The sequence below is a fragment of the Pelmatolapia mariae genome, linkage group LG12 (assembly GCF_036321145.2).
Source record: "Pelmatolapia mariae isolate MD_Pm_ZW linkage group LG12, Pm_UMD_F_2, whole genome shotgun sequence".
NCBI classification, from domain to species: Eukaryota; Metazoa; Chordata; class Actinopteri; order Cichliformes; family Cichlidae; genus Pelmatolapia; species Pelmatolapia mariae.
Genome location: NC_086237.1, coordinates 17160472 through 17185219, shown reverse-complemented (window position 1 = coordinate 17185219; position 24748 = coordinate 17160472). Strand labels below are relative to the sequence as shown.

Genomic DNA, 24748 nt, shown 5'->3' with positions numbered 1-24748 from the left:
TTAACCTATATTATCTGCATCCACTCCCCCCGCCCTATTCAGGGGTCTTACCTAAGGTTTTGGCCACTTCCAAGTCCTGCTGCATGTAGCTCGTGCTCTTCTCTGTGTTGCCCAGGGACCAGTGAGCGCTGCTGAGGGCAGAGAAGACGGAGCCGCGTAGCTTGAGGCTGCATGTGCCGATCTTCAGTGCGGCTTCTAGCACCACAACAGAGGCCGTGTGGTGGCCTGCTGTCAGCAGCTCCTGGCCGATCACAGAAACCACCACAAATGGACTTTTGTCCAGCTTCATCTTTTGCAGCTGCTGATAGGTGGGCTCGAGAGACTCTGTGCAGGAGAGACACAAGCAAGACAAAGATTAGAAACAGACTACAGATTATGCCAGTGGAGAACCTTGTTCTGACACTCTGATGGACACCGATATCTGACACTGACTGCAATAACTGTTACGTGTTTAACGTCTCCGACAAAGGTGACTGTTGTCTGAATTTAGATTCTACTTTTCCTCCAGTAACAGTTGTGTTTTGTCTGCCTCAGTAAGCATAGCCTGCAGCCTGACTGACTGACTGCTTTCACTGACAATTTAACAATAACTCAATATACGAGCCATTTTTCTGTTCTTCCACTCTGACTGGAGTGATCAGAGGCAATTTCCAACAGTGCTGTGTAGAAATAGCAACAATTTAGACCACTGGGGGCAACTGTCTTTACAAACCACAGAGCAAAACCAAATTTGTGCCTTTTCCTTCAGCTAGTACGGATATTTGAGGGAATTTAAAGGAATGGCGCACAATGAGTAGGTTTTGAGACAGTTTTAAAAGTGATGGGGAAACGACTGCAGCTGAAGCACAACAACAGCATCGATGGAGAAATGCAGAGCAAAGGAGATGCAGAAAGGTGACCTCCGAAGAGGCTGAAAATACACACAATGACATAAATCAATGGTGGGCCACGTGGGATTCGGGATTCAAAGGCCCCTCCAGACTTGCAAAGTCCTCTGGTAGATACGAGCATCAAACCACATGAAGGGTGAGTAAGGGAGGCTTACCCAGTTATCTATTTTTTCTGCCGTCTATTGATGCATTAGCGTTCTTCTGTGTTTAAGTACGCATTTGAATTCATCAGAGTAAATTCACACGGCCCTGTATTTGCAAATGTCCCGAGGAGAATTGCTACTAATCAGGGCAAAGCGCTTCACAGAAGGCCGTGCCTGTACAAGCGGGTACGTGTGACCAGATGTGTAGTCTACAATTCGTCGTAACTCAGTCTGAGAAACATCCACAGATGCTAATTCACCTAGACACACACACACACGCACAATATGAGATGCATCCTCACACAAGCACTCAAAAGCATAACTGATGATGCTCTTTCAAGAGCGTCGCTTCTGTTCCAGCACTTGGCAGAGTGTCGTGCTTATGGAGACAGTGCTTGCATATAATATCCATTCATAGCTTGTAATTGCTGTCGGAGTGACATCAAGAGCTGACTCATAAATCAAACACTGAGAGAATGCTTTTTTAAAAAGGTGTCATGACTGCTGCATTCATAAACAGGTAGTTATGACAACATCTGACTGTGTTGTTTCACACACATACACGGGCTTACAAACAAATGCTTAAGAGAATAGAGTCGTGGGCCAATAGAGTGCTGTGGAAAAAGGGCTGAGAAAGACCCCTTTCTGATTTCTTATTTTTTGCATATTTCTCACAAGTAATTGTTTCAGATGATCACATTTGTTTTATTATTGTACAGATAACCCTTGTAATTTTTTTTAAAAAAATGCAGTTTTTAGATGATTATTTCATTGATTAGATAAAAAGCCTATCCAAACCTACTAATAACGGGTTGCGCCACCCCTGGCAGCAAGAACGGAGGTCAGGTGTTTGCAATAACTGGCAGTGATTCTTTAAGTGTGGATTTTGAATAGACCACTCCAAAACCTTCATTTTGTTCATTTTGAGCCATTCAGAGGTGGACTTGCTGGTGTGTTTTGGATCATTGTCCTATTGCAGAACCAAGGTGTGCTGGAGTTTCAGGGCACAAATCGATGGCCCGACATTTTCCTTCAGGATTTTCTGGTAGAGAACAGAATTCACTGTTAGAGCAAGTCGTCCAGGTCCTGAAGCAGCAAAGCAGCCCCAGACCATCACACTACCACCACCACGTTTGTTGGTGTGATGCTCTTTTCATGAAATGCTATTTTAGTGGGCTCGCCACTCATGAGAAGGTTCACCGCTGCTCCTCGTCTCACTGTCTCAAAGCCTTAGAAATAGCTTGTGTAACCTTATCCAGACTGTTTCTTTAGATCTGGGCATGATGTGTTTCATTTTGAGATCATTTAGTCTACTTCACTTTGTCAGACAGATTCTATTAAACAGATTTCTTAATCGAACAGGTCTGGCAGGTCTGGTGTGACAAGTCAAATTAAACTCAGCTTTCCAAAAAATGAAAAGAATGAAACCATCATTTAAGAACTGCATTTTGTATTTACCCAGGTGATCTTTATCTGATATTAAAATTTGTTTGATGATCTGAAACATGTACGTGTGACATATGCATATGCAATAAAATCAGGAAGAGGGTGAATATTTTTTCCACATTACTGCATATGAAGCAAGAATTACAGCCCTCGTGTTTCAGAAAACACCTAACAGAACATCATAACGTTGTGCCTCTTTCTCGCCTTTTATTATTGCTTTTGCAGCCTGAGCCATACGTTCCTTTAGTGACTGGATATGTGCAGAGCATGACTGCATACAGTATCACTAATGCACCATATTCTGCCTTCCATTTCATGTGAATAAAGATGTAAGGCATGCACTCTCCCTCCTGCACTAGGCACATGTGTCATCAGCGGGACTGGTGAAGCTATAAAATACTCTTTTTAATTTTTAATCCCTCGATTTCATGGAAACTGCCTCTACGAAACAATATCACTCGATAAGATTATCTTTACCATCCTCTCCCTTTGAAATTAATGTAAATGTCTGCTGCCAGCTGGATTTCATTTGTGATTATGACAAGTTAAATACAAGTCGTGAAAAAAAATCTTATTAAAAGACCAAAAGCAAAATATTTTACCTGCACTGTCAATGGCACCCAGCACTTTGTTCGTTAGGCAAAAACGCCCCCTGTGAAGAGTTGTGTTTCTTTTTTTCCAGCAGTGTATTCGGTTTGGAATCAAATATTTTGGCTGCTCTACTTTCTTTGAAATGAACACAGTAATGTGTTAACTCGCTGTGGTTTATTGGTCAACAATGCCCCTAAAAAATAAGCTATACTAACAACTTCTGGTATTAACAGTTCATTGTCTGACTTGATCATTCACTGAATCTGTTGACAAAAAGAAAAATGCAGAATAAAATCTTACTAATCCTCTCAGCAACAAAAAAAAAAATATTATAAATACATAAAAATCCTCCTTTCTTGCTCTCTCCAGGGAGGTCAGCCTGCTAGGCTGCAGTGGTTCCCAACCTTTTCCCTCTTAGTACCCACACAGCCTTGTCAGATAAACTGAAAGAATAACATTCCCTTTTAATACCTTTCATGTTCAGAAGAGTAATTTCAAAACTGTATTTGGACAGCTTTCAGCTTACCATTTCTAATTTATTGCTTCGTAGTTTTTTCAACAGACCATCGCTACTGGCACACTACTTTACCCATAAGTCACTACTTTTGGATACTATTTTGTTTAACATCTGTTCGTTTCTTTATGCTCCGAGATCAGTTTCACCCACATACCTTTCATTTCTTTCCTGTTTCTTTAACAGGAATGTCATTATAAAAAATATAAGAAATTTATACATAAATTATTAAATATACCAAAAAAAGGGCGACTTTTAAAGGTTAGAGACCAAAGTAAGACCAAGATATTCAAACTACTTTATAATGTTAAGCACCTCCCCTTGTAGGAAGACGTTAGAATGCACCACATGACCACGAGTCAGTGCCTACGTAAGAATTAAAGATGCTTCTTGGAATTAATGATACTGAATTAATCATACTGCCCATTTCATGTTGTGGTTTTCTTCTGTTAATACTTTAGTAATGTTAGTCATATCAAACAATGTGATTTTTGTACCTATGAAGGTTGTTTTTTTCCAGAAAATATTAAAAAATATTAGTTTTTAGTTACAAATCTGCAATTTATTTTGTTAATTTTGTCAGATTTCTTTTCACTTCCATTTCTCAAACAACCTTAAGTTATCTAAGCAAATTTGCTGTAGCCTTTTGTATGGTCTGTATTACTTTGTTCATTATAAAGACTATTTTTGGTCACTCTGTAAGACCAAATTTCAGTGATTTTCTTAAGCAGCCTGTCCGTATTTTTCATCAGTTTCCCACATTAACTATGCAGCCAGAGCAGGGTATTCACTTTCCTTTTGAGTCCTCGCACTACTGAACGATGCAATCAGATTATTTTTTTAAGCGTTCATATATCACATCCACTATCTGTGTCTTCATCTGTGGAGATTTCACTCCAATCAGTCCCTTTTATTTTGCTGCTGGCTCTTTGGGACTGCTTCATAATTAAATGTAGTTCTGAGCGATTTTTTTGGTTTAAATTAATTTTTAAAAAGTTGTTTTGGGAACTTTTTCGAGAAAAAGACAGCATTACTGTCTGACAGGTCAGTCAAAAGACAGCTGTCTTAACATGCTTTTATCTTCCTCATTCAATGGTTAGGTCATTCATTTAACTAATAGTTAAACTGCTAGCTGTACTTGAACCAAAATAATTTACAACTTTTTCTATCTATTATTACTTTTAAGATGATGCCCATGGTATAAAATCAAGTGTACTTTGCAATTGTAGGTATTCTGCTTAGTTGCCTTTAGACACAGAGTGTCCAGAAACTCTAGTTAAATGAAAATCTTTTAATAGCAGTGGATCCAGCCTGGGTCAATAGCTGCCACACCATGTCCTTCATGGTTCATCTGGACTGAGCTTCAAGTGAAAAACCTTTTTTTAGTTAGCATGTGTGTAAAATAACCCAATGATTAACAATTAAAAACTAATGGATCCTTAAGATTCTCTCTGGCCCTCGAAGAAAACAAACAAGACAGAATAAGAACAGGAAGAACAGCAGGAATATTCTCCACGGGACTGAAACACAATAATAACACACAATTTCCCCTCGGTTTAATAAAGTATTCTGATTCTGATGACATTAGTGAAAATATAAGAGGCTGAGTTGTCACTGCTCATGCCACTCAGTGATATAGGTGGACAATGTTGATGTTATAGGAAAAAAACGCAGGTTAGTGCGTTGTAAACTGCACGTAAACTGCATGTGTGCGGCAAAACTTTGTTGGGTTGAACTGTACATAAAACAGTATCGCTTATCAAAAGACAAACGCCTTTATTCAGTTCTCTTAGGTCCCTTCTTCTTGTCTCATTCAGGGATTTGTTTATTTTGAATAAATGTTATCGGCTGGATCTCTTCACCCAGTGGCAAACCATAAACCTAACAGTGATCTGAGCAGTCTGAAAATAAGTTTGTTGAAACGACAGCGGTAAGATAAATGACCGAGATAAGTGAGCGCTGCAGTCACAGCTAGATATAATCAACTGTTTCTTGTCATCAGCTGCATGGTTTATATGCTGATGAGCAAAAAAAATGTATCCAGTTTTCACTAAAGAAATTTGTACTATGATAAATTTGAGCCAACCTAAAGACTTTTCACAGTTATAAGAATGTTGTTACCACCAAAGGCAAGCCAGTAAGAAACCTATTAATTACAATGATTATATAATTAGGCTTTTACACAACTAACAAGCAATATTTTGATAAGTACTTTGATAAATGCTTCTTTAAAGTGTTTAAAGTGTTTTTGATAAATATAATTTGGCGTTGATTAGTTCCAATTAAAATGGCAGCAGAGGTAACGAACTCTGGATCCTGAATTACTGCGCGGCTATTAAACGTGGCCGACAGAAACATGGCACTTTCTGCCTTGAAGGAGAGAAAGCAATGCTCGCCTACCTTTCTTTCACTTATCAGGGGACTTTGGCTGAGTAACACTGATTATCCTCCCTGTTTGCTGGCGTAACATTGATTATCGTCCCCTTGTGCCAGGAGTCCCTCTGAGAGGATCATTGCTCTTAATCCTTTGACCTAACTACCTCTCCTCAACACACCTTGGATTAGGTCCTCTGGTGGTTGCCTGGCACTCTGGGAAATAGGGTAAACAATTAAGAGATTAAGTGGCTTGGGCTAAATGTTGGTCTACCCCTACTAAGAGGACCCATTCTGGTCCATAATGCTGAGGTCTGGGCTCACACCCAAAGCCTTTTTTTGTTTTGGTTCCAATGGCAGGCTTATATGCTCACTGTTGCTAAGATGGGCTTTCCATTCTTTTCTCTCTTTGCAATATTTTTTTGTCGCATTTGCACAAGAATATTCAGAGGAGCACGGTATTCAATCACGGGAAGGCTGATTCCTCACTGAACAAAGGCCTTCTGAGCTACTGATCCACTGCACAGTGCAGTAATTTTTGGATTATAAAAACAAGGCCACATTTATTCAGAGGCACGGCATCAGAGGAGTTTGGCAAGGAGGTGATGACAAAGCGAGACTGCAGGATGACTCACAGTCTATGCTGGCAATCTGTGCCATCTAGATCTGAAGCATATTAAATCCTCCGCAGTGGTCATCTAAAGTAAAACTGGTGCCAGGTTTGTTTGAGGCTCATTAGGCTGGCCCGTACGGATTACTCATGGACAATCAGGTCGCTGCAGTTGTTTGATACAACAGATAACAGTGCGTAACAAAAAAAGAACACATTTTAGTGACAATCTTGGCCTGAATACGCTACTTATAAATCCACTCAGCTTTAAGAAGAAAAAGGCTTACACAGGGGCAGACACAGACAATGGCATTAGTGCTGGATGCTCATTAAGATAACAGGCTATCAATGTGTGTCAGCCTGACTGACAATAAGATATGCTGAAGCTGCAGGCGTCATTCCTTAGAGTCCGAAGGTAAGTGCTTGACACCACCAGTCGCTCACAAAGACAGGAAGATGGGCAGATAGAGAGATGGCCTGCCCACAAAACAGGTACAAAACTGACAGGTAAAGTCACCTCAACGCATTTATTGACTGAGCGAGGATTATCTCCGAGACAGGCTTTTAGGCTGCTGTAGGACAGAAACGTGAAGAAGGTGAAGCAGAAAAAGAGTGAGACACACACACGAAGACCTGCTGACACACGCGCACAGAGTGCACGTGTTCACCTGCCACATTTCTCACCTCGTAAGGGCGACTTCATGGCGGCTTCTACCATGCCCACCAGTAGCTGTAGGCTCTTGGGGTCTTGGGCCAGCCCCGAGGCGAAGGCGGCCAGCGCGTCGGCATGGCGTCCAAGGTACTGAAGGGCAACACCCTGTCGGAAGTATGCCTGCAGAGAGAAGGAGGTAAAAGAGCTATCAGTGCTCAAGTCTTCTGCCACAGCATGGGGCTTTATTCAAACACATTACCAGACACACTCATTTCACGCCATTAGCATTTTTTCCACATGAGCAGTTTTCTGAACATGGCACCTCTCTCCTTTGTATTCCCATAATAGAGTGATCACTGGCTTTTTTTGTACTTGTTAATTGGATTATAAGTTTTACATAAATGCACATGTTACACTCTGGCTGGCTGCCTTCTCAGGAGCAACGATTGTTTTTCTATTCAATATTTTTTTTGCTCTCTGTCTCCTTGCTGTGGGAGTAAACTGCACAAGTCGAGCGCTGGGATTTCTCTGGCTGTTAGAAAAAAAAAGTGATGGGAAAGAGAGAGGGGAATGAGACAGAACTACTTACTCAAGTCTGCCTGTAGCTTAGAAAATAACACCCATAAATACTTCAGATTACTCATTCTCTTTGACAGTACACACTTGTAAAAGAGTAACCCAACTGCCCAGTCTGTTTTTGCTATACTTTTTTTTTTTTTTTTTCAAAACTTCAGATATGTATTTGCGTAATGTTTTGGACACATGGAAGAGCCTTCAAAGAGACAGAAATTAAACAGATTTGTCATCCAGTCATTTATTCATAGAGCTGGGAAAGTCACATTGTTGGAAGCATAATAAATCAGTACCATGAGGCAGATACTGCATGCAACTTGCAACATATTGTATCTTTCTGTTAGAGACTAATTTTTTTTTTTTGGGAACATTCTGCACACTGAAACCTAAAACAGACGCTGTCTCTGCGATCCAAAGCCCCAACAATAAGTGTGCTTTTTTCTCCCCCCCCGCATGTCTGTTTGGAATCACTAGCTGCGGAGAGATCTTTCATCCAGGCAAGTGACTCAGTATGTTTGTGTCTAAGGCCCGATCAGACAGAAATCCTACTGAGTTGTTAAACCTGACTCTGGTCCAGTCTTACAACACCAGCAAAGAGAGATGAAACTACGTTGCGCTCATTATTCACAACCCAAACCGATAAATCCCCTTAAGGAGAAAGCAAAGTGTCTCCCAGAATAGTCATATATGGGCTCGTGTCGCACATTTACAGCTACAAAGCAATAAGAGATAAGAGTCCCAAAGACTCCCTTATGCTGGTGTGTTTTTTGTGCGCTGGCTCGTGTGTGAGTTGTAGCAGCAGCGGTCCAGGCTACCGTCTGGCCACCTTCTCGCTCGGTAGGCAGCAACTCCACTCATAGCTTCCAAAAGTGACACAAGGGCTAATTTGCCATTAGCATCTAAGAGGCCTTTTCATTAGCCTTCCCAAGCTTCTCTGTTAGCACGACTAGCAAGTGAGAAAAGCAGAGAGGATTAGGGAAAATGAGACATGACATCGAATTTATAGAGACCAGTAATTAATTTCGTTTCCGTCCGAGACCCCCCACTGACTACCAATCTCTCTCCAGACCTGCTGCCCCCCACTTCAACATTTCCACCACCCCTCACTTGCATCACATCTTCAATGAAAATGACGACGACAGAGATTAAATTCAAAGCATTAACCTTTGTTCTAACACTGTTATTATATGAGTGGAGCACGGTTCAGGGAATCCGCTCAATATTAATTGCATCTAGCAGCAGTGGAGTTTGGGCAGGATGCACTGGCTAGAATTGAGAGACCCCACAAACGTTTTGCCCAAGGGAACAAAAGACATTTAAAAGCACTTCTCCCTTTGATTAGATTTAGCCTACAATATGACTGCTCTCCCTTTCATTCTCTTAAGCGCCGTACCCTGACCGAGACGACCGGGGAAAAAAGATGAAGGGAAAAAGATGTATTTAAAAGGAAGGTTTGAATCAAACAAAAAAAACGTCCTCTTCTTTAATCACTTCATTGTAGCTTCTCTCATCCTACATAAGGTTGAAAGACTAGACCGGCTAGAAAATACATTGAAATACTGGAAAACAAAAGCACAACACTGAATGCATCACTGCAAAAGTGACAGAATCGATGTGCCATACAGCCTTATAAGATTTCTTCTTCCATTAGTCTCCCATGGGCTTCAAAATACACCATATGGCTGCACAAAGACATAAATGTCACATAACCTCAGCCTCTGCATAATCCAACAAGTCAATTCAACCAAGTACCGCTGTTAAAACAGAGGGTTCCACTGAATTTACATTGCAGTGGCTGAATACTAATTAGGGACAATGGTGATCGTGATACTGATGAGAGCTCAAGATAAACCGAAACTGACGTACAAGTAAAACACTGAATAGCACGCAGCAAAATCAAACAGTGCTGCAGAGATAATGTCGTCAGGTTGGCGATGCTGTTAGCGTGGATTGAAGCATTTTGGGTGAAGTAAAAGCAAGATGTTTACCCCTACACATTTTTATTTGAATCCACGCTTAACAGGATCTTTTCTAAAAACACAGCAGCATCTGCTCAGAGCTGCTGCTACAGTGATTAGCACAGCCTCTGTAGCTCTTAGCCAGACAAGAGAAATAAACAGAGGTACGGTACAGGGGGCATTACACAGAAGGAGGCAGCGATGCAGATTTGCTGTGACCTGTCAATGTACAACATTGTATGCACAACTGAGTGTCAGCGTCTCATCTTTCAGCCAAGAAACAGCTCCCTAAACAGGAAAGAAAGAGAGTCACTCCTCTGAAAGCCAAGTTCCCACGCAGCACATGCCCTCCTGAAACGTGACACATCTGTTTGGCATCTTTTTACAACATGACATCGACAAACCAAGACTTCGAATAATGTGTTTTGCCAGAAATTCAATCCGGGGTAAATTATTGAACCTTCTTGCATGTTCGCGTCTTGTACTTAATGCAGCAATGTGCTGATACCACAGAAGAGTGGATAGAGAGGGGAAGGTTTGTCGTTCGTACCCGTGGGTGAATTCTGAGAGGGCTTATGTGCATGTGTGCAAATACGTGATTACGTGTGAGTGTGTGTGTGAGAGCAAAAGAGAGAGCCTACAAAACACATATGAATAAGAGACAGGGTAAAAGATTTTCTTCTTTCTCGAATATTTTAATATTTCATGAATCCTTGTTTGATGTAGTTTTAAATATTCATGCTTTTATGCTTAGGAGGAAGAGGGAAATGATGCAAAAAATCACCGCAATACACTGTGCTAGACACTGTGGGGAACCAACATTCCCTGTGCATATACACAAATAAGCTCACGCACACCGCTGAATACGCTCTTTCGCTCTAACAAGGCACTTACAATGAAACATGGACAATTTTCTTCAAGTGACAGCTCTGTTGTTCACAATAAGGCTCACAGTCAGAGCAAGTGAACAGAAAGTTGACAAGATTAAGACTGTGAATTCGGTGCAACACCAGCTGTTGGAGGCTCTTTTTCTATTAGGAGATTAATGTCTCAGCATATGTCCTTGCCCCCTTCTTAGGCTGTACACTCTAACCCCATAGGTGTCCTCAGTCCCTGGGAACATGTCTGTGTTTCCATTTGTCGATCTTTGCTCAAGATCTCGGGGTTAAAGAAAAAAAATCTAGTGAAAACATATATATGACTACCAAATGGATCAGAACACCGAGCAACAATAATATGATTTGGTAAACGAAGTTTCACTGTGTGTACGCAGTCAGCGCTGTTCCTGATATAAGCACTTATACAGAATTTCTTTTAGAGCCATTTGAAAACCAAATAACCAGACTTTGTATAATTTTCTGAAAAGCTCTTGAGTAATAGTTCTCCAAGATTTTTGAAGGTTTTTCAAAGTTTTGGACATTTGGCTGCTTTTTCGCTCATTTTCAGTCCAGACTTTGTGCCTGACCATTTTTGGAGGAATGTTTTTTTTGTTTTGTTTGTTTCTTAAGCCACTCAACACTGACCTATGAATCATTCAAGTTTAAAAAAAGCACCTAACTCAAAGGAGGAACCACTGTTGTGTGCACACCAACAGACATTTTTTTACTAGCAGCTAGCAGAAATACATAATTTATTCCCATTTTTTTAGTTGAATCTATGAAAAATGACAAAGATAACACAATTTGGCAGGCATAAAATAGTGTTTTTGCACCAACAAGGTGATTCCCAAAGAGTTATTGGCTGAAAACCTTGCACATCTTTGGATGCTGTGCCGTATGTCCTTAAAAAATTGAGAAAACTGGACGTGAAGTGAAGGACAAAAGAGAAAGTGGTAGTCCAAAAAACAATCCACAGCAGATGAATAGCATCTGAAAGTCGTGTCCTTAAGAAATAGGGGGAAAAAATTCAGCAAAAACCTCACAAAGGACCTGAGAGATGCATTTGGCACTTAAGCAAAGTGTGTGACTGGCAACCGTTTCATTTTTCAGCATGACAGCGATCCCAAACACACTGATGATGTTGTAAAAGCATACCTGGATAGAAAACCAGTCTGTAGCACTCGGACCTCAACATTATTAAAGCAGTGTGGGATCATCCTGACAGAGAACAGAACAAAAGGCAGCAAACATCAAAGTGCTTTGAATGTCCTTCAAGAAGCCCGGAGAACTAGTCCTGAAGACTACTTCAAGAAATGACAAGAAATCTGTGTTGAAGAATAAAGGTGGCCACAAGAAATACTGACTTCCAAGCTAATTAGAATTGCACAAACTCTGTTTTTGTCTTATATATTATAATTTCATTAAATATAAAGCTGTAACCATTTTGCTATATTTGTGTATCTACACGTGTGTCCACTATCTAAGTTTCTTTTCTCAAATTGCAGTGTGTGATGCATGTAGTAATTCCAAGACAAAATGCACCCAGACAACAGGCCTGATCCCAAATCTGTCATTTTCAGAATGAAATCAAATAGCATAGGTAATTTGCAAATACTCTGTACCAAGGGCACTGGAGCTGGAAACACGCCCATGTGTTCAGGGTTTTTTTTAACTAACAGCTGAAGCAGTTCTCTCCCTCACATTCAGAGGCGTAAAATCTCACGCACACTGATGTCTCTCTAAACAAGTAGCCTAGCTCCTCACACACAATGCAGACAGCCTGTCACCGAACAGATGGCTACAGCTGTGCTCCGGTAGCCCAAGGCCTTGTGTAGCTTGCTGTGTCCTGATCGGTGATCAGCAATAATAGAGATGCACTCAAATGTGGAAATCAATAGAAGCCGCATAAGCTCCGTTTAGATCGTGCCACACCCTTCAGTGCTGTACTGTGTTTGGGATACGCCTGCTGCAGATGGATTCTGATCACCCACAGGGCGAGTGGTGCCAAAGCTACGACTCTGAACTGAACCCCCGCTGGTGACATAATGGAACCCAAATCAGTCCATCAAACAGGGACAGCAGGCTGCAAACACACTGCAGGCACACACGCACATACACAAACACAAACTGAGAAAAAATACATCAATATCTCGAGAAGAAAATCGCCCATCTGTCTCCAATAAACGTGTATTACTTGAAATCAGCTTTCCACACCGGCCAGGACGCTGGGATTAGATTAACACTAATAGCGTGACAGGAACAAAGGCATTGCTGCTTTTCTTTCCTCTCTGTCTTTGCTCTTTAACTATAGGTGTTGTTGCCTGGTTGCCAGTGTGGCCCAGAAATGTCATGTGTCGACCAGGGTTTAAGACATGTGCCTGCGCCATCCCTTGCACATCTCCGCCACTACGCTTTCAAGGTGACACAGTCGACTCGGCGGGTACACAAAATGTCAGCTGCTTAATTTAATATCCAGGGATAACTGTCGGCTATGACAAATTAGCTGGGAGAACAGTTGAAAAAGTGAAATGGAATGATTGCAGCTTTGGGCCCACTGCCCTTCAAGCTGACAAGCTGAAAGCCACAGAAGAAGCACAATGGAGCCTCTGCTTAATTAAATCTATTTCTGAAGCCAAAACTGCGAGCTTCTATCCATCTCCCGTGACTCCTCGCAGGTAGACATCCCCCAGTCCCCCATGGTTGAAGAGGTCCGATGTTCCCCAGGAGGACCAGTGGGGGCATTACACCCATTGCCCTGGGTCAAACATAAACCTTTGGCCCCGGGGTCACAGGGATGGAATCATGACGCAGCTGCCTGTCTATTACCGTCTCCCCAATCTAATAAAGCCAAACCCTAAAACGGCAAAACATCCCTGACCTGCATCGATCGATCTGTGTTTATCTGTCCGTTTGCGTTCTGTTTGCGAGGAGAAAAAAAAAGCAGTGACAGACTCATTTTTCCCTCACACTGGGTGAAAGATGTCTTCAATAATCCAGCCAATCAATGAAAAAATGTTGCTTTTACAGGATTTTGTTTTGCCTTACGTGCATACTTTGAGGGCTTTTGTAGAATTCCCCCGGTTAACTGTACAGTGACATTTTTGTTAACAAGATAAGCCACATCAAAGGTGCATGTTAAGCACCTATGCAAGTCAAATTGAGACACCTCGCAATCTGCATGTAGGTAGACAGTAAAATATTTATGATCCATTGATGCATTCCTCCCTAAAGGCGTTGTACACTCTGGTGATTGCTGTACTATCCAAAGTCCCTAATTAGCCCATTAGATTAGATGGCTTTAATGAGAGCAAATTAAACAGATCATTCTATGTAGAGCTGGCAATTAAAGGGTAAATGTTTCATTATTCAGTGAGTGGCAACAATGAAACTCAGGTATACTCCAGGTTGCCTGGCAGGGATTTCAGTGTGAGAGACAATGTAGGAGTCTCTCATGGCTGCAAGGAATCGATTAGCCGGCTCACATCAAACTGGCAGGCAGCGTAGGACTCCAGATTGGAAAAGGTCATAGTCAGGTATGCGGAATCAATGCTGAGTATTCTGTATTCACTGAGTCTTGCATTATCTGGTTAGGGGGATGGTTTAACGCTTTCTAAAAACAATTATCAAAAGACAAAGAGAACCTTCAATAAAAAAGGTCAGGCCTTGTAACCGGTGGAGTGTCATATGGCGTACATCTATTGTGACAGTCGGAGTGAAACAGAAGGGGAAAAACTGATATTGCTCATTTATCACAAACAGATGAAACAGCACAATAGTGGCAAGCTGTGGGGTCGGGCAGTGACACGCTGTCACAATGCACTGTTTGGCAGAGGAAATTCAATTTTCTCTCTGGTACGTGCACGTCCACCATAACTGACGGCCTCACAAAGGAAACAAACCGATGGAAAGTGTTAAAACACCAGATAAAAATAAAAAAATCACTCTCCCTGTAGCTCATTCCAAGCATGTTAATTCCAATGTTAGAAAAGCCACGTCACACTCTGCCGCCATGATTTATGGCCCGATTTGTCACATGGATGCAGCTAGCATAGTTGCATTCCTATTAGCATCTTAAGAGTGTTTAGATGTAAGGCTGCAAGGGTCAGGGTGTTAAACAGATTTCCGTGCCCCTCTCAACTAGATCCTTGGCTCGGCTCTGCCTGAGCACTGCACACGATCCCAACAGCCACAGGGGCTGACTAGCAATTAAAGTGGGCATTAATTACTTAAAGGAGCTTTAATCAATCAAGGCCAGATGGTGAACCTGAAAAAAAGAGAGCAAACTCAAGGCTGCATAAGTGCCCTCTGTGCCGACTAGGCTAAAGGTGGTCATAAAAGACTATATTAGAAAGGCCTGCTTTTTATAGACCTCACATTTTTCAAGTGAAACAGTCCATCGAGCAACGAGCGGCAAACTCCACTGGACATTTTAAGTGTTTACTGCCATTATTAAGTCTTTTTCAGTCTTTTTTTAAAGTGTAACAGATAATCCCAATTATTCAATACAAATTTGTGTGTTTGATCATTTCTTTACAATGCAAATTTAATAAGGAGTCCTAATCGCCTGTGCCCCTGATGTGCTTTACCCCACAGTCATAATAGAAGAGGCTACTTGGCCCCGGCTCTGTGCTCTTCTGGCCTGAGGCACCGTGTCCTCCATCTTAATTTGTACTCCTTTAATTGGCTCTGACACTAACCTCAAGCATGGCTGAAAAATACCCTCTTCTAAGTAAACACAAAAGAAGGGACAAGTGTTCCCAACATGAGAAACCAAGCGTCTTCATTACTCACTGGAAGCTGCGCCCAACTGAGCCTCTTGCGAGAACTCTCTAAAGCATGACAGTATAAGCTGTTTTAATATCGCACATGTTGCTTCCATCTCCCCCGATTTAACGAATTTATAGCAGGACTCGAGATGTACTGTGGTAAAAATGAAGGAAAAAAAAAGCTCTATTCGGAAAATATTTAGTCTGTGCGAAATGAAAACACTTGAAAGTGGCATTTGCAGAGTGCGAAAAATAAGCTGCCAAGTCAAAATAGTTTTTTGGAGCCCAAGGTGCTTTTTTTTCTTGGTTATCGCTGAAGATCCCAGAGAGAGGGAGAGTCCACCAAGTCATTACCCTCTTACACTGTCACACAGTAGGCACAGCTCCTTGCCAGTGTCAGCACTTGGGTTGGGTTCATTAAGTTGCTCTGGCCTTAGTGGGAAGTTGCTTCATCAAACAAGAGTCAGCAGCCCAGGCTGCCATCTGACAGTGTGCTTCTCCAGAGCTGCCCTACAATACTTCAAAAGACTCACAGTCAGCCTTTATGGAGAGCTCTAATGAAAAGCATGGCATGAGCCCCACTGCTTTTGATTCTGCTAGTGAGAAGTCATACATGATTGAGTAAAGGCAAGCTGAATCACAGATAAATCGCTGAGGGGTTGATAAGACTGGACAAAGAAGAGGGGAGCATTTGAAAAGACAATGAGAATGGAGCACATAACAATTTTATATACACGACAGTGGACGAGGGCTCGAAAAGGAGGTAAAGGTCTGCGCATCAAGGAGACACACTGATGCCCCCTTGTTATTCCTCCCTCGTCTACTGTACATGTCTGCTGCCATCCAGGCTATCAGAGCTGTTTATTGTGAATGACCTATTTCTCCTTCCCATCTCCCAGTGCAGCAGCAGCATCACTATACTGGGGTATTGTGGCTACAGCGCCACTGCTTCACCATACCCATGCACAAAGGGAAGTCCCCAGCGATTATCAGATAAATGCACTTTAATTCACAACACATGCAGAGGTTTATATATAGACGGGCTAATTCCCCCTCGGCCACACTGCGATATGAACTCCACGGAGCGCCAATTTAAGTGTGTGATGAGTCCCACGCGGACAAGGTCCTCTACTTATCATATATATGACATGCTCCAGCACATTGCTGGGCCAGAGAAAATATGAAAAGCTGGAGAGAGAAAAAAAATCAGGATTATGAGTGGACTAGTGTGGACTTTTTCATTATTAATGAGGAGACAATGAAGTAGGTTTCAGGGCAGCTTTTTTGTGACGAGATATTGGTCACTCCTAAATGTAGCTGAGCTCCACAGTAGCATAATTTTCACAGGATATTTGTCACACTAAGAGAAGCAAAAAAGCCCAAAAGATGCAGAGAGCCGCACATCGCAGCTAATGCACATTATAGCAGCAAGTGCTTCCAATTTTACTCTGAAATCCTGACAGTCGACTCCCAATAGAGGGCTAATTGGCAGACTCCTACTGAAAGGAGGTATCAGCCTCTGATAACGCTGAGTAGTCCTGTAGCACATCTGCGCAGTCTTTGTGTTAGCTCATTAAACAGGTTCCCTCAGCGTTCTTTGGCCATCACCATGCATCATTAATTGTGCCCGCCTGCTAATAACGTTTGCTGCGTTTCCCTCACTTTGATATCTATCTCTATGCGTGCTGTGACACTCTGCGGCCTGTCCGGCAAAAAAAAGATGAAGTGAACAGGTTGCATTACAACCTGTGGACTGCGTATATGTTAAAAAAACAGACAGTGTATATGTTCACTGGAAATCCTTTGGCAGCTGCTCTGAACATCAAATTAATCCGCTTCCAGAAACAAGAAAACATGCATGCATGCTCACGCAAACACACCCCTGCAAAGAAGGCCAAATAAAAACACTTGCTCAGAACTCTGAGTCATACTGTGGGTGCCAACAATCAATATGGCTCACCGCACACAGCTGGCTGCAGCAAGGGAATGTATTAATTTTCTCATTTAGAAACAAATATATACTACAAACAGATTAATGGTGTTTGATCAGCTTGGCGGAGCAATGCCAATTAGCATGCGTAGATGGAAAGAAGCACTGTGCTTTATTATTACTTTATCATTATTATTATTATTATTATTATTATTATTATTATAAGTGCTGCCCTAAAAGCAGGGTAGCTACTAAAAATGTGACTTAAAAAATGTCACAGCTTTATAAAAAACCATTATAGCTCCTAAGAAGGTGTTACAAGGAAAAACATTTGAGAAACAAAGGAAAATTTAAAAGAAGGGAAAAAAAACACGGGGGGAGAGGATCGTTAGCACCATGGGAGCTAGGAGAGTAGGCCCACGAGTGTGGAAAATTGAGGCTATGGTTAGCTTAGGACCAGCGAGAGTTGAAAAGTGGACCTCTTTTCATACTACACGGAGTTTGGCAATTACTGGTGACAGCGGTTCGCACCAAGATGGGGAAAAAATTGATCCAGACAAGCAAGACTTAGTTTGCTTTGTTAAAAGTAATTAATCACTGCGGCCACAGAGGAGGGTTAGGTGCCTTGAGTGCTGCACAGTTCTGCTCAGCGTGACTGCGCAGCCATATGTGAATTTAACTACACATTCTGCACACATGTCCGAAAGACCCGAAGTGAGTGAAAAGGGACAGGGAAGGGTTTTAAGGAGAACTTTCATGAGAGAGAAGGAAAAAAAAACCAGACCGATGGAGGAACGAGGCTGGGAAAGATGAAACATGCGCACGCTGCACCCATTTATTCACATGCATGCACTCGAGGGGACCTATAGTGCAATCCATCATAAAAGTCTTATCCACACCCACTGAGAAAAAAAAAAAACCTACAGTAACAGGGAGCTGCGGGATAAGCAGGTAAAAATCTGGAAAAATCCAGATAATCCTTTCACCTTCAATTCACTGTAAGTGAAATGAATGCTCATCTTCTGCCGCAGGTAACTTAACATGAAATAAACATCATTTGCTCGGTTTCTCCCTCTAAAAGAAAACAACATTTGATGCACGTCTTTAGAACCACTTTAGCATCTGTAATTTTGTTTTTTATTGCTTATGCTCACAGTTTTTAATTGAAAGACAAATCCAGCAGCAGTCTTGTTTTTATCGCATTAGACACCCTCCTCCTACTTTGTGATTACAATGATCCTAGAGATGAATCACTGCAGACGCTCTTATTGCCTCTTGTAATTTCCTGTTACCTTTCTCCTGCTGGACTACTGTCAGTCCAAATACACCATAATTATGATTAGTTTAATTGCGCGCATTTTTGAGCTCGTCGCAAACACAAAAGCAAAGAGAGAGAGAGGGGGAAAAAAAGCTAAAACTGAACACATGCTGGGCATACTGTAAATCCCATTAGATAACACACGCTGCCCTCAAGCTCTCAGTGCTGTGAACCACACTCCTCCTCCCCACCCTCCACTCTGCAGTGATAACAGCAGCAGGAGCCCAGAGCCACAAAGACACAACCCTGATCAATAACAGAGCACATACACACACTCACAGAGGAGTCCAGTGATCTCATAGTAGCTGGGGGTCTTAGGGGAATGGGCGTCACTGGGCAATGGGAAAATTGGATGTGAAATCATGAGTGGAGCTGGGAAGGAAAAAGACAGACGGGTAGGGCACAAGAATGCCATGGGTGCTCTCCAGTGTCATATTTCTATCCAAAAGCTAGAGAGTTAGAAGGAGCAGCAGCTGCAGCAGCAGGAGAAGGGAAATGGCCATGTGTTAAGAAAGGGCTCACCGAAGTGTTGGCTGTGCAGCCGCGGGCCTGGACTCTAATAGAAACAGAAGCCAGAGACCCTTCCATGTCAGCGCCTCGGCTGAGCTGAATACTAAATCCTCCTCTTGTGGTAATGATCACCCCAAGCAAGAAGCAGGTCTGAAACAGCCGTTTGCAAATGAACATCAGGAAACCTGTAAATTCAAATTAGCAAATGGTCTGTACCAGCAGCTCTGTTGTGTAACACCTAGAGGACACAGTTTGACCAATAAGGGCAATCATCCTCTGGTTTTGTGGTTTCCCCACATTGCACTTCTAGCCTCACTGTATTAATGCAACAGTTTGCCTCATCAGAAGCCCATGGGGTCGGGTTGGGGGTCTTAAGAAATAGATGCAGCGTGATAAATGGCAAAAAGAAGCCGAATCCCCTCCCATATAGTAGGGGTGTATGAATTACCTATCAGGCTGGCCAGGGAGTGATGACCCCAGTGGACGTAGCCAACCCTGCCACCATAAATTACTAAGCCACTAGTCCCTGCTCGAGACCTTGCTATAACTCACACACACACACATGCACACACAAACACCCACACACCCTCTGGACCTCCTCCTTAAATGGGCCTCTACTCTCATAACCTATTATTAGATGGCACAATGTGAGAGTAGTGCTCTATTACTTAATGACAATACTAATATTGGAGCCTATTATATCATGCTTACTGAGGTAATTACTAGAGATGCACCAATGTGAATTTTTCAGTCCCAGTATTGTTACAGATACTTTGGCTTTGGGTAACAGCCGATAGCGAGTACTGTGCGGACTGAAAGTCATTATTTTATGTGTAAGGCGACAATAGTAGCCCCTTGCACACATACACAAAATGATATAATGATTTATATCATATTACTTACCTCAATTATAATCTGCTTTTTGAATTTCTGCTCTGTTTTGCTGTCATTTATTTACACTCGCTCTAATTGGGCTCCTCTCATTTGCTCTCTGTTTCACCGTGTGCGCTCTTCCCCACCCACACAGAGAGGAGCAGAGGAGATGGGAAGGTGAAGTCACTGTGATTTTGTTCAAATTCACCCGACGACTGTTCAACTTAAAACCAAATGGGGTGAAAAAAGAAAGAGGAAGAAAGAGAGAGACACACAAGCTAAAAGGCAGTGCACCATGAAGCTTCCTTTCCCCCTCATATCTTTTATCTCAACGCTGAAATCACAGCTATTTTATACAATTATTCACTGACTTCAGAAACATAATCTTTTTAACTGGGGATTTCCTTGAACTCTAAATATAATAAAACTGAAATGAGAAATTCAAAGATACATTTTGTAAAGGAAAGACGGCCTGTATTTATATCACAAGACACAATAAAAGCATCATTGCGGACAGATACCTGATCCAGCTATTAGTGTCAGTATCAAGTGCAACACTAGCTATTGCAACAGATAGCTTCCAAGCTATCAGGTCAGACAGCACTTTTGAAACCTATACTGGTCTTTATATACCAGCACACCACCCAAACACACAGTTTCATGTGCTGTATATATCCTCTTTTCTGTAAACTATGCTCCTGCTCTGCGTGCTGGGAAAATGTAACTACTGCAGTTTTCTAACACTATCCTCCCTGAATCATTTATCATGTTGTGGCATTAAGATAACATCCTGCACTAAGTCATCTTCTAGTGCTATTCTATGAATAAACTTCCTAATATCAGTCAGCGATGGCTCATTATGCTGGCTTATCATGTTGGGCCTCTTTTAAAGTGTTTTCTCTCTTGGGTTAGAAAAAAAAGTGTGCTAGTGTGCTTTTTTTTTGGTGCTGCTGGATTAAGCATCCTGTTTTAAACATTTTTCTGCCGCTTTTTTCCCCAGAGCCAGCAGAGATGAAGAGAGCTTTGGAGTGTTCAGAGAGAATTTCATTCAACCTGTAGTGCTTCATGTTCCCCTAAGGGAGTTCCCTTTTCTCTATGAGGGGTCTGAAGCTAAACAACCCCAAGGAGAGGGCCAGGGAGCCACTCATCTACTGTACAAACATGGGAAGCACAGACATGGTGGAGCAGAAGGCTGTTTACAAGACTAACCAAGCAGATAAATCACCAGTGATCACTCTGAGAGATTCTCTAAGATAAATAGCGCACGACACCAGGTTAAAACCGTGACACACAGATGATTAGTGGAACATTACTTTTAGGTTTTATGTTACTTTTACTCAAGAATGAAGAAAACAAAAGTTCAAGTGTATGAAAAACAATTTAAAAAAACTAGATCACTGTCAGGGCCAATTCTCTGATCAAAATCATAACCGCTGCATGCGTGCCGACATGCTTCAGCATTTGAAAGTACATCAAACACAGAAAAATGTTTATTAAAGATCTTATTAGAGAATTCCGAGTTTTGCAAAAGGCCCTGTTAATAATATTTTCCTGCTATGTCACTGGAAATCGACCATCGTGAGGCTTTTCAAGGGCCCAAGGTCCTTATTAGTTAGTCTGCATTCTTTTGCAGTAGCTGCTGAGGGAAAAGAATAATTTCCTGGATCTAATACTTTATAGTGCTCTGTACAAAAATGTCATTCGGTCCTGCTGAAGGACAAACAAATGACAATTAAAACATAAGTTCTTTGGAAGGGACAGCAAATGTAGATTGCACTGATCCTGATAGTGATTAGAAGCTGCTGCTTTTTCACTGGTCAGCCCAGTGTTTCCCACACAAACATTCATTTTTACTTTGCAAGAAATATTAACACCCAAATATAGTTGGTAAATCTTTTATTTTTGTTATCTGTCTGAAAGGAACACTACTTCTAATGGTTTTATTGCTGGACTCTTGAGGCTGCTAACCAGGCAAGTCTAGCCCTTCACCCGTTTTTCCCAACCTACTTCACTATTAGCTAGGTCGCTATTAAAGCAGTTTTCTTGACCTCATTTACTTTAGATCAACTCCAACTCCACAACTGGAAGGGCTGGCAACAACACCCCTCCTTCTGCTCTGGAAATCTGCTTGAGGGCCAGTCTTAATCAGAGCCTACAGCAAGTGCAGAGCTGGTTCTGCTGCTACATCCAGCTCATCGAGGCTGCAGAGCAGAACAAGGACTACAAGCCACAGTCAAAGACGGTGGAGTTGCAGTGCTTCAACATGTGACACACCTGCAATAACATTTGTGCACTGCAGAACCTTATGAACAGTATTAGCTAAATCAATAATTTAAATAAGCTTATATGCATGCAACCTTTTGAAAACATATGCACTGACCCATAAGGCCACTAAAAGAGCCTAAATCTGTGGGAAAAACTGCAACCATTCAACAATCATGGCTAAAATGTAGCATGCTGTGCAGAAGCTTGATGCACACCTTTCTAAACATCTCCCTGATATAGACCACAATAACTGTGATTGTTATCAACATGCCTGGTAGCAATATGCTGGGTAATCAACAGAAACACAACATATTGATTTGTGCAAGAAATTTCTTCTGTGAAACAAACATGAAGGGCCATAATTGTGAGTGGGCTAACTCATATCACTGCTCCGTATAGCTAGATAGTGCCAGTTATCTGCCAGTGTAGCATCTGTTATTTCCTTTTGCTCTACCAATCTGTGTGTAACTCAATCAGTTCTGAAGTCTTTGCTCTTTTTTTGGATGCAGTAATGTCAGATAAACTGAAACATTCATTGCACATTCATTAGCTCCGACTCTGACAACAGCTCAGCTGGCATTGTTTCAAAGAGAAAAAAAAGATGCTGCAGCAATCCCAGACAAGTTGGATAAAATGGGTTATACAGCAATTAATTTCAGTTGGATTTTATTTGCACAAAAAAGCTTCACACTAACCTGTGGTACGATTTTGAGGTTTGTTTGAGTGAAAGTAATAAAAAGGTCCACTAATTGGGTGCAGATTTGGGGAAGAAAGGTAAAAAGAATGAACACATCTGGCATTTTTATGAAAGAAATTACTGTTCGTAGAAAAAGAAAATGAAGACCGGCTGAAATCAAATAAGACAAACTAAAAAAAAAAAAAAAGAATAATAACAAATCGGACATCAGAATACATCAAGAAAATTGCAACTGATGCATCTCTAAAAATGATTTTAATGTTTTATATCTGTTAAACAGAAAGTATAAAGAAAATTCTGTAGGAATGGTATAAACATTGTAGTTTAAACTATACAGCTGCTGAAATCCAGTAGCTGAAAAAACCCCACTAAGATATAAATGGCATCCCACAAAAATCTTTGTGTGCGCGCGTGTGTATTAGTGTGCATGTCTGCAATACCCTTCCATGACTGAGTCATCTTATTAAACTCGTTGCCTGGAGAGACCAGAGTAATTACTCAGTCCTTCACAACACCTTTTGGACTTTGGGCCAGATTCAATGTGCTGCTCCAAATGTCACACACCTTAGTTGGCAATTAAGCAGCTCTCTCCCACAGTGGCAGTTTTAATGGGCTTCTTCCACTAAAAATAAAAGCTGTGAGATATACTCATATCACATTACAAGAAAAGGAGGGTTGTGATGATCCATAACATGTATTTTCTATATAATTTGCAGGTGAGTTATCAGGTCATATTGAGCTTGGAAATGGTGATAACGAAAACATTTAGTAGGAGATGCAGGCCACGTTTTTCAGCTTGCGTGTTTTCTCCTTACTAGAGCAATGAATTCACTTTTAATTGGTGTCCTACATTTCATCCAAATCATTTCCTGCAACATAGCCTGCAATTTGCCAAAAAATATTAGGTTTAATTTGGATTTAAATCAGGTTTTTAATTTAGATTGTTAGTATTTCACAAGTCTTATAAAGCCTTAATCCTATGTCTTCAATTGAAGATGTTTTGCAGCTTGTATGCTTATAAATGGCGTTTATACTAGTTAAGGCACTGCTTAAAATTCACACCCCTGCTCTGCATATCTGTCACCAGTACAGAAACATTAGGTGATAATTGCCTACAACGAATGAAAACACAAGGTCAGAGAGCAGCTGCACTTAATGCATACACCAGACAGAGCAAAGTTTGACACCGCATTCCTGTCAAGGCTCATTCAGTAACACCGAGTCACATCCACTTTCTCTATCAAGACTCTTCACCCCAGTGTCACTCTGCAACGTGCAACTCCAATTAATAGACCAGTGTCTATGCAAGCGTGTCACAATGGCAGCTGCCTTACCCCCTCCTTCTTTCTGGGCACGGCTACAACGGGTGCTCAGTGTTTATGTCACCTCTTAATTGCATTTTTCCCCACGGTAGAGGTATGGCTTTGTGCAGACGCCCCGAGGAAGAAAAAGAAGGTCAGGCTGCCAATTTGGAGCTGGCAGGTCGAGAGTAGCGGCAGCACTTAGTTTCGCTTGAGAAGAGAACGGAGGGCTGCTGCTCATCTATGGAAACCAGGACAAACAAAAGAGATAAGTGAAGGGGAAAGGAAGACAAATTCCCCTCCTGTCTTTGCTGTCTTGGGGTTCTGGCAGAGTGACATCGGGCTTACGGAGAAGCCCCACACAGCTCAGCTACCTGTGATTGAACAGGGACAACGTGGAACAGAAGGGAGGGATTTTTAGGAGGGTATTTTAATGTCCTGAACCACTGAGAATATGCAA

General features: G+C 41.7%; 1 protein-coding gene across 3 annotated transcripts in view; it reads right to left on the bottom strand.

The window, feature by feature from the left end:
- The window catches only part of LOC134638441 (tetratricopeptide repeat protein 28-like), a 178096-nt gene that overhangs the window by 64405 nt on the left and 88943 nt on the right, over nt 1–24748 (bottom strand). For all 3 annotated transcript variants that reach the window (XM_063489064.1, XM_063489065.1, XM_063489066.1), the window contains 2 exons: nt 7252–7399; nt 52–324 (listed from right to left, as the gene is read on the bottom strand). In XM_063489064.1, coding sequence (XP_063345134.1) covers nt 52–324; nt 7252–7399 — 421 coding nt within the window. The remainder of the gene's footprint in view (nt 1–51; nt 325–7251; nt 7400–24748) is intronic.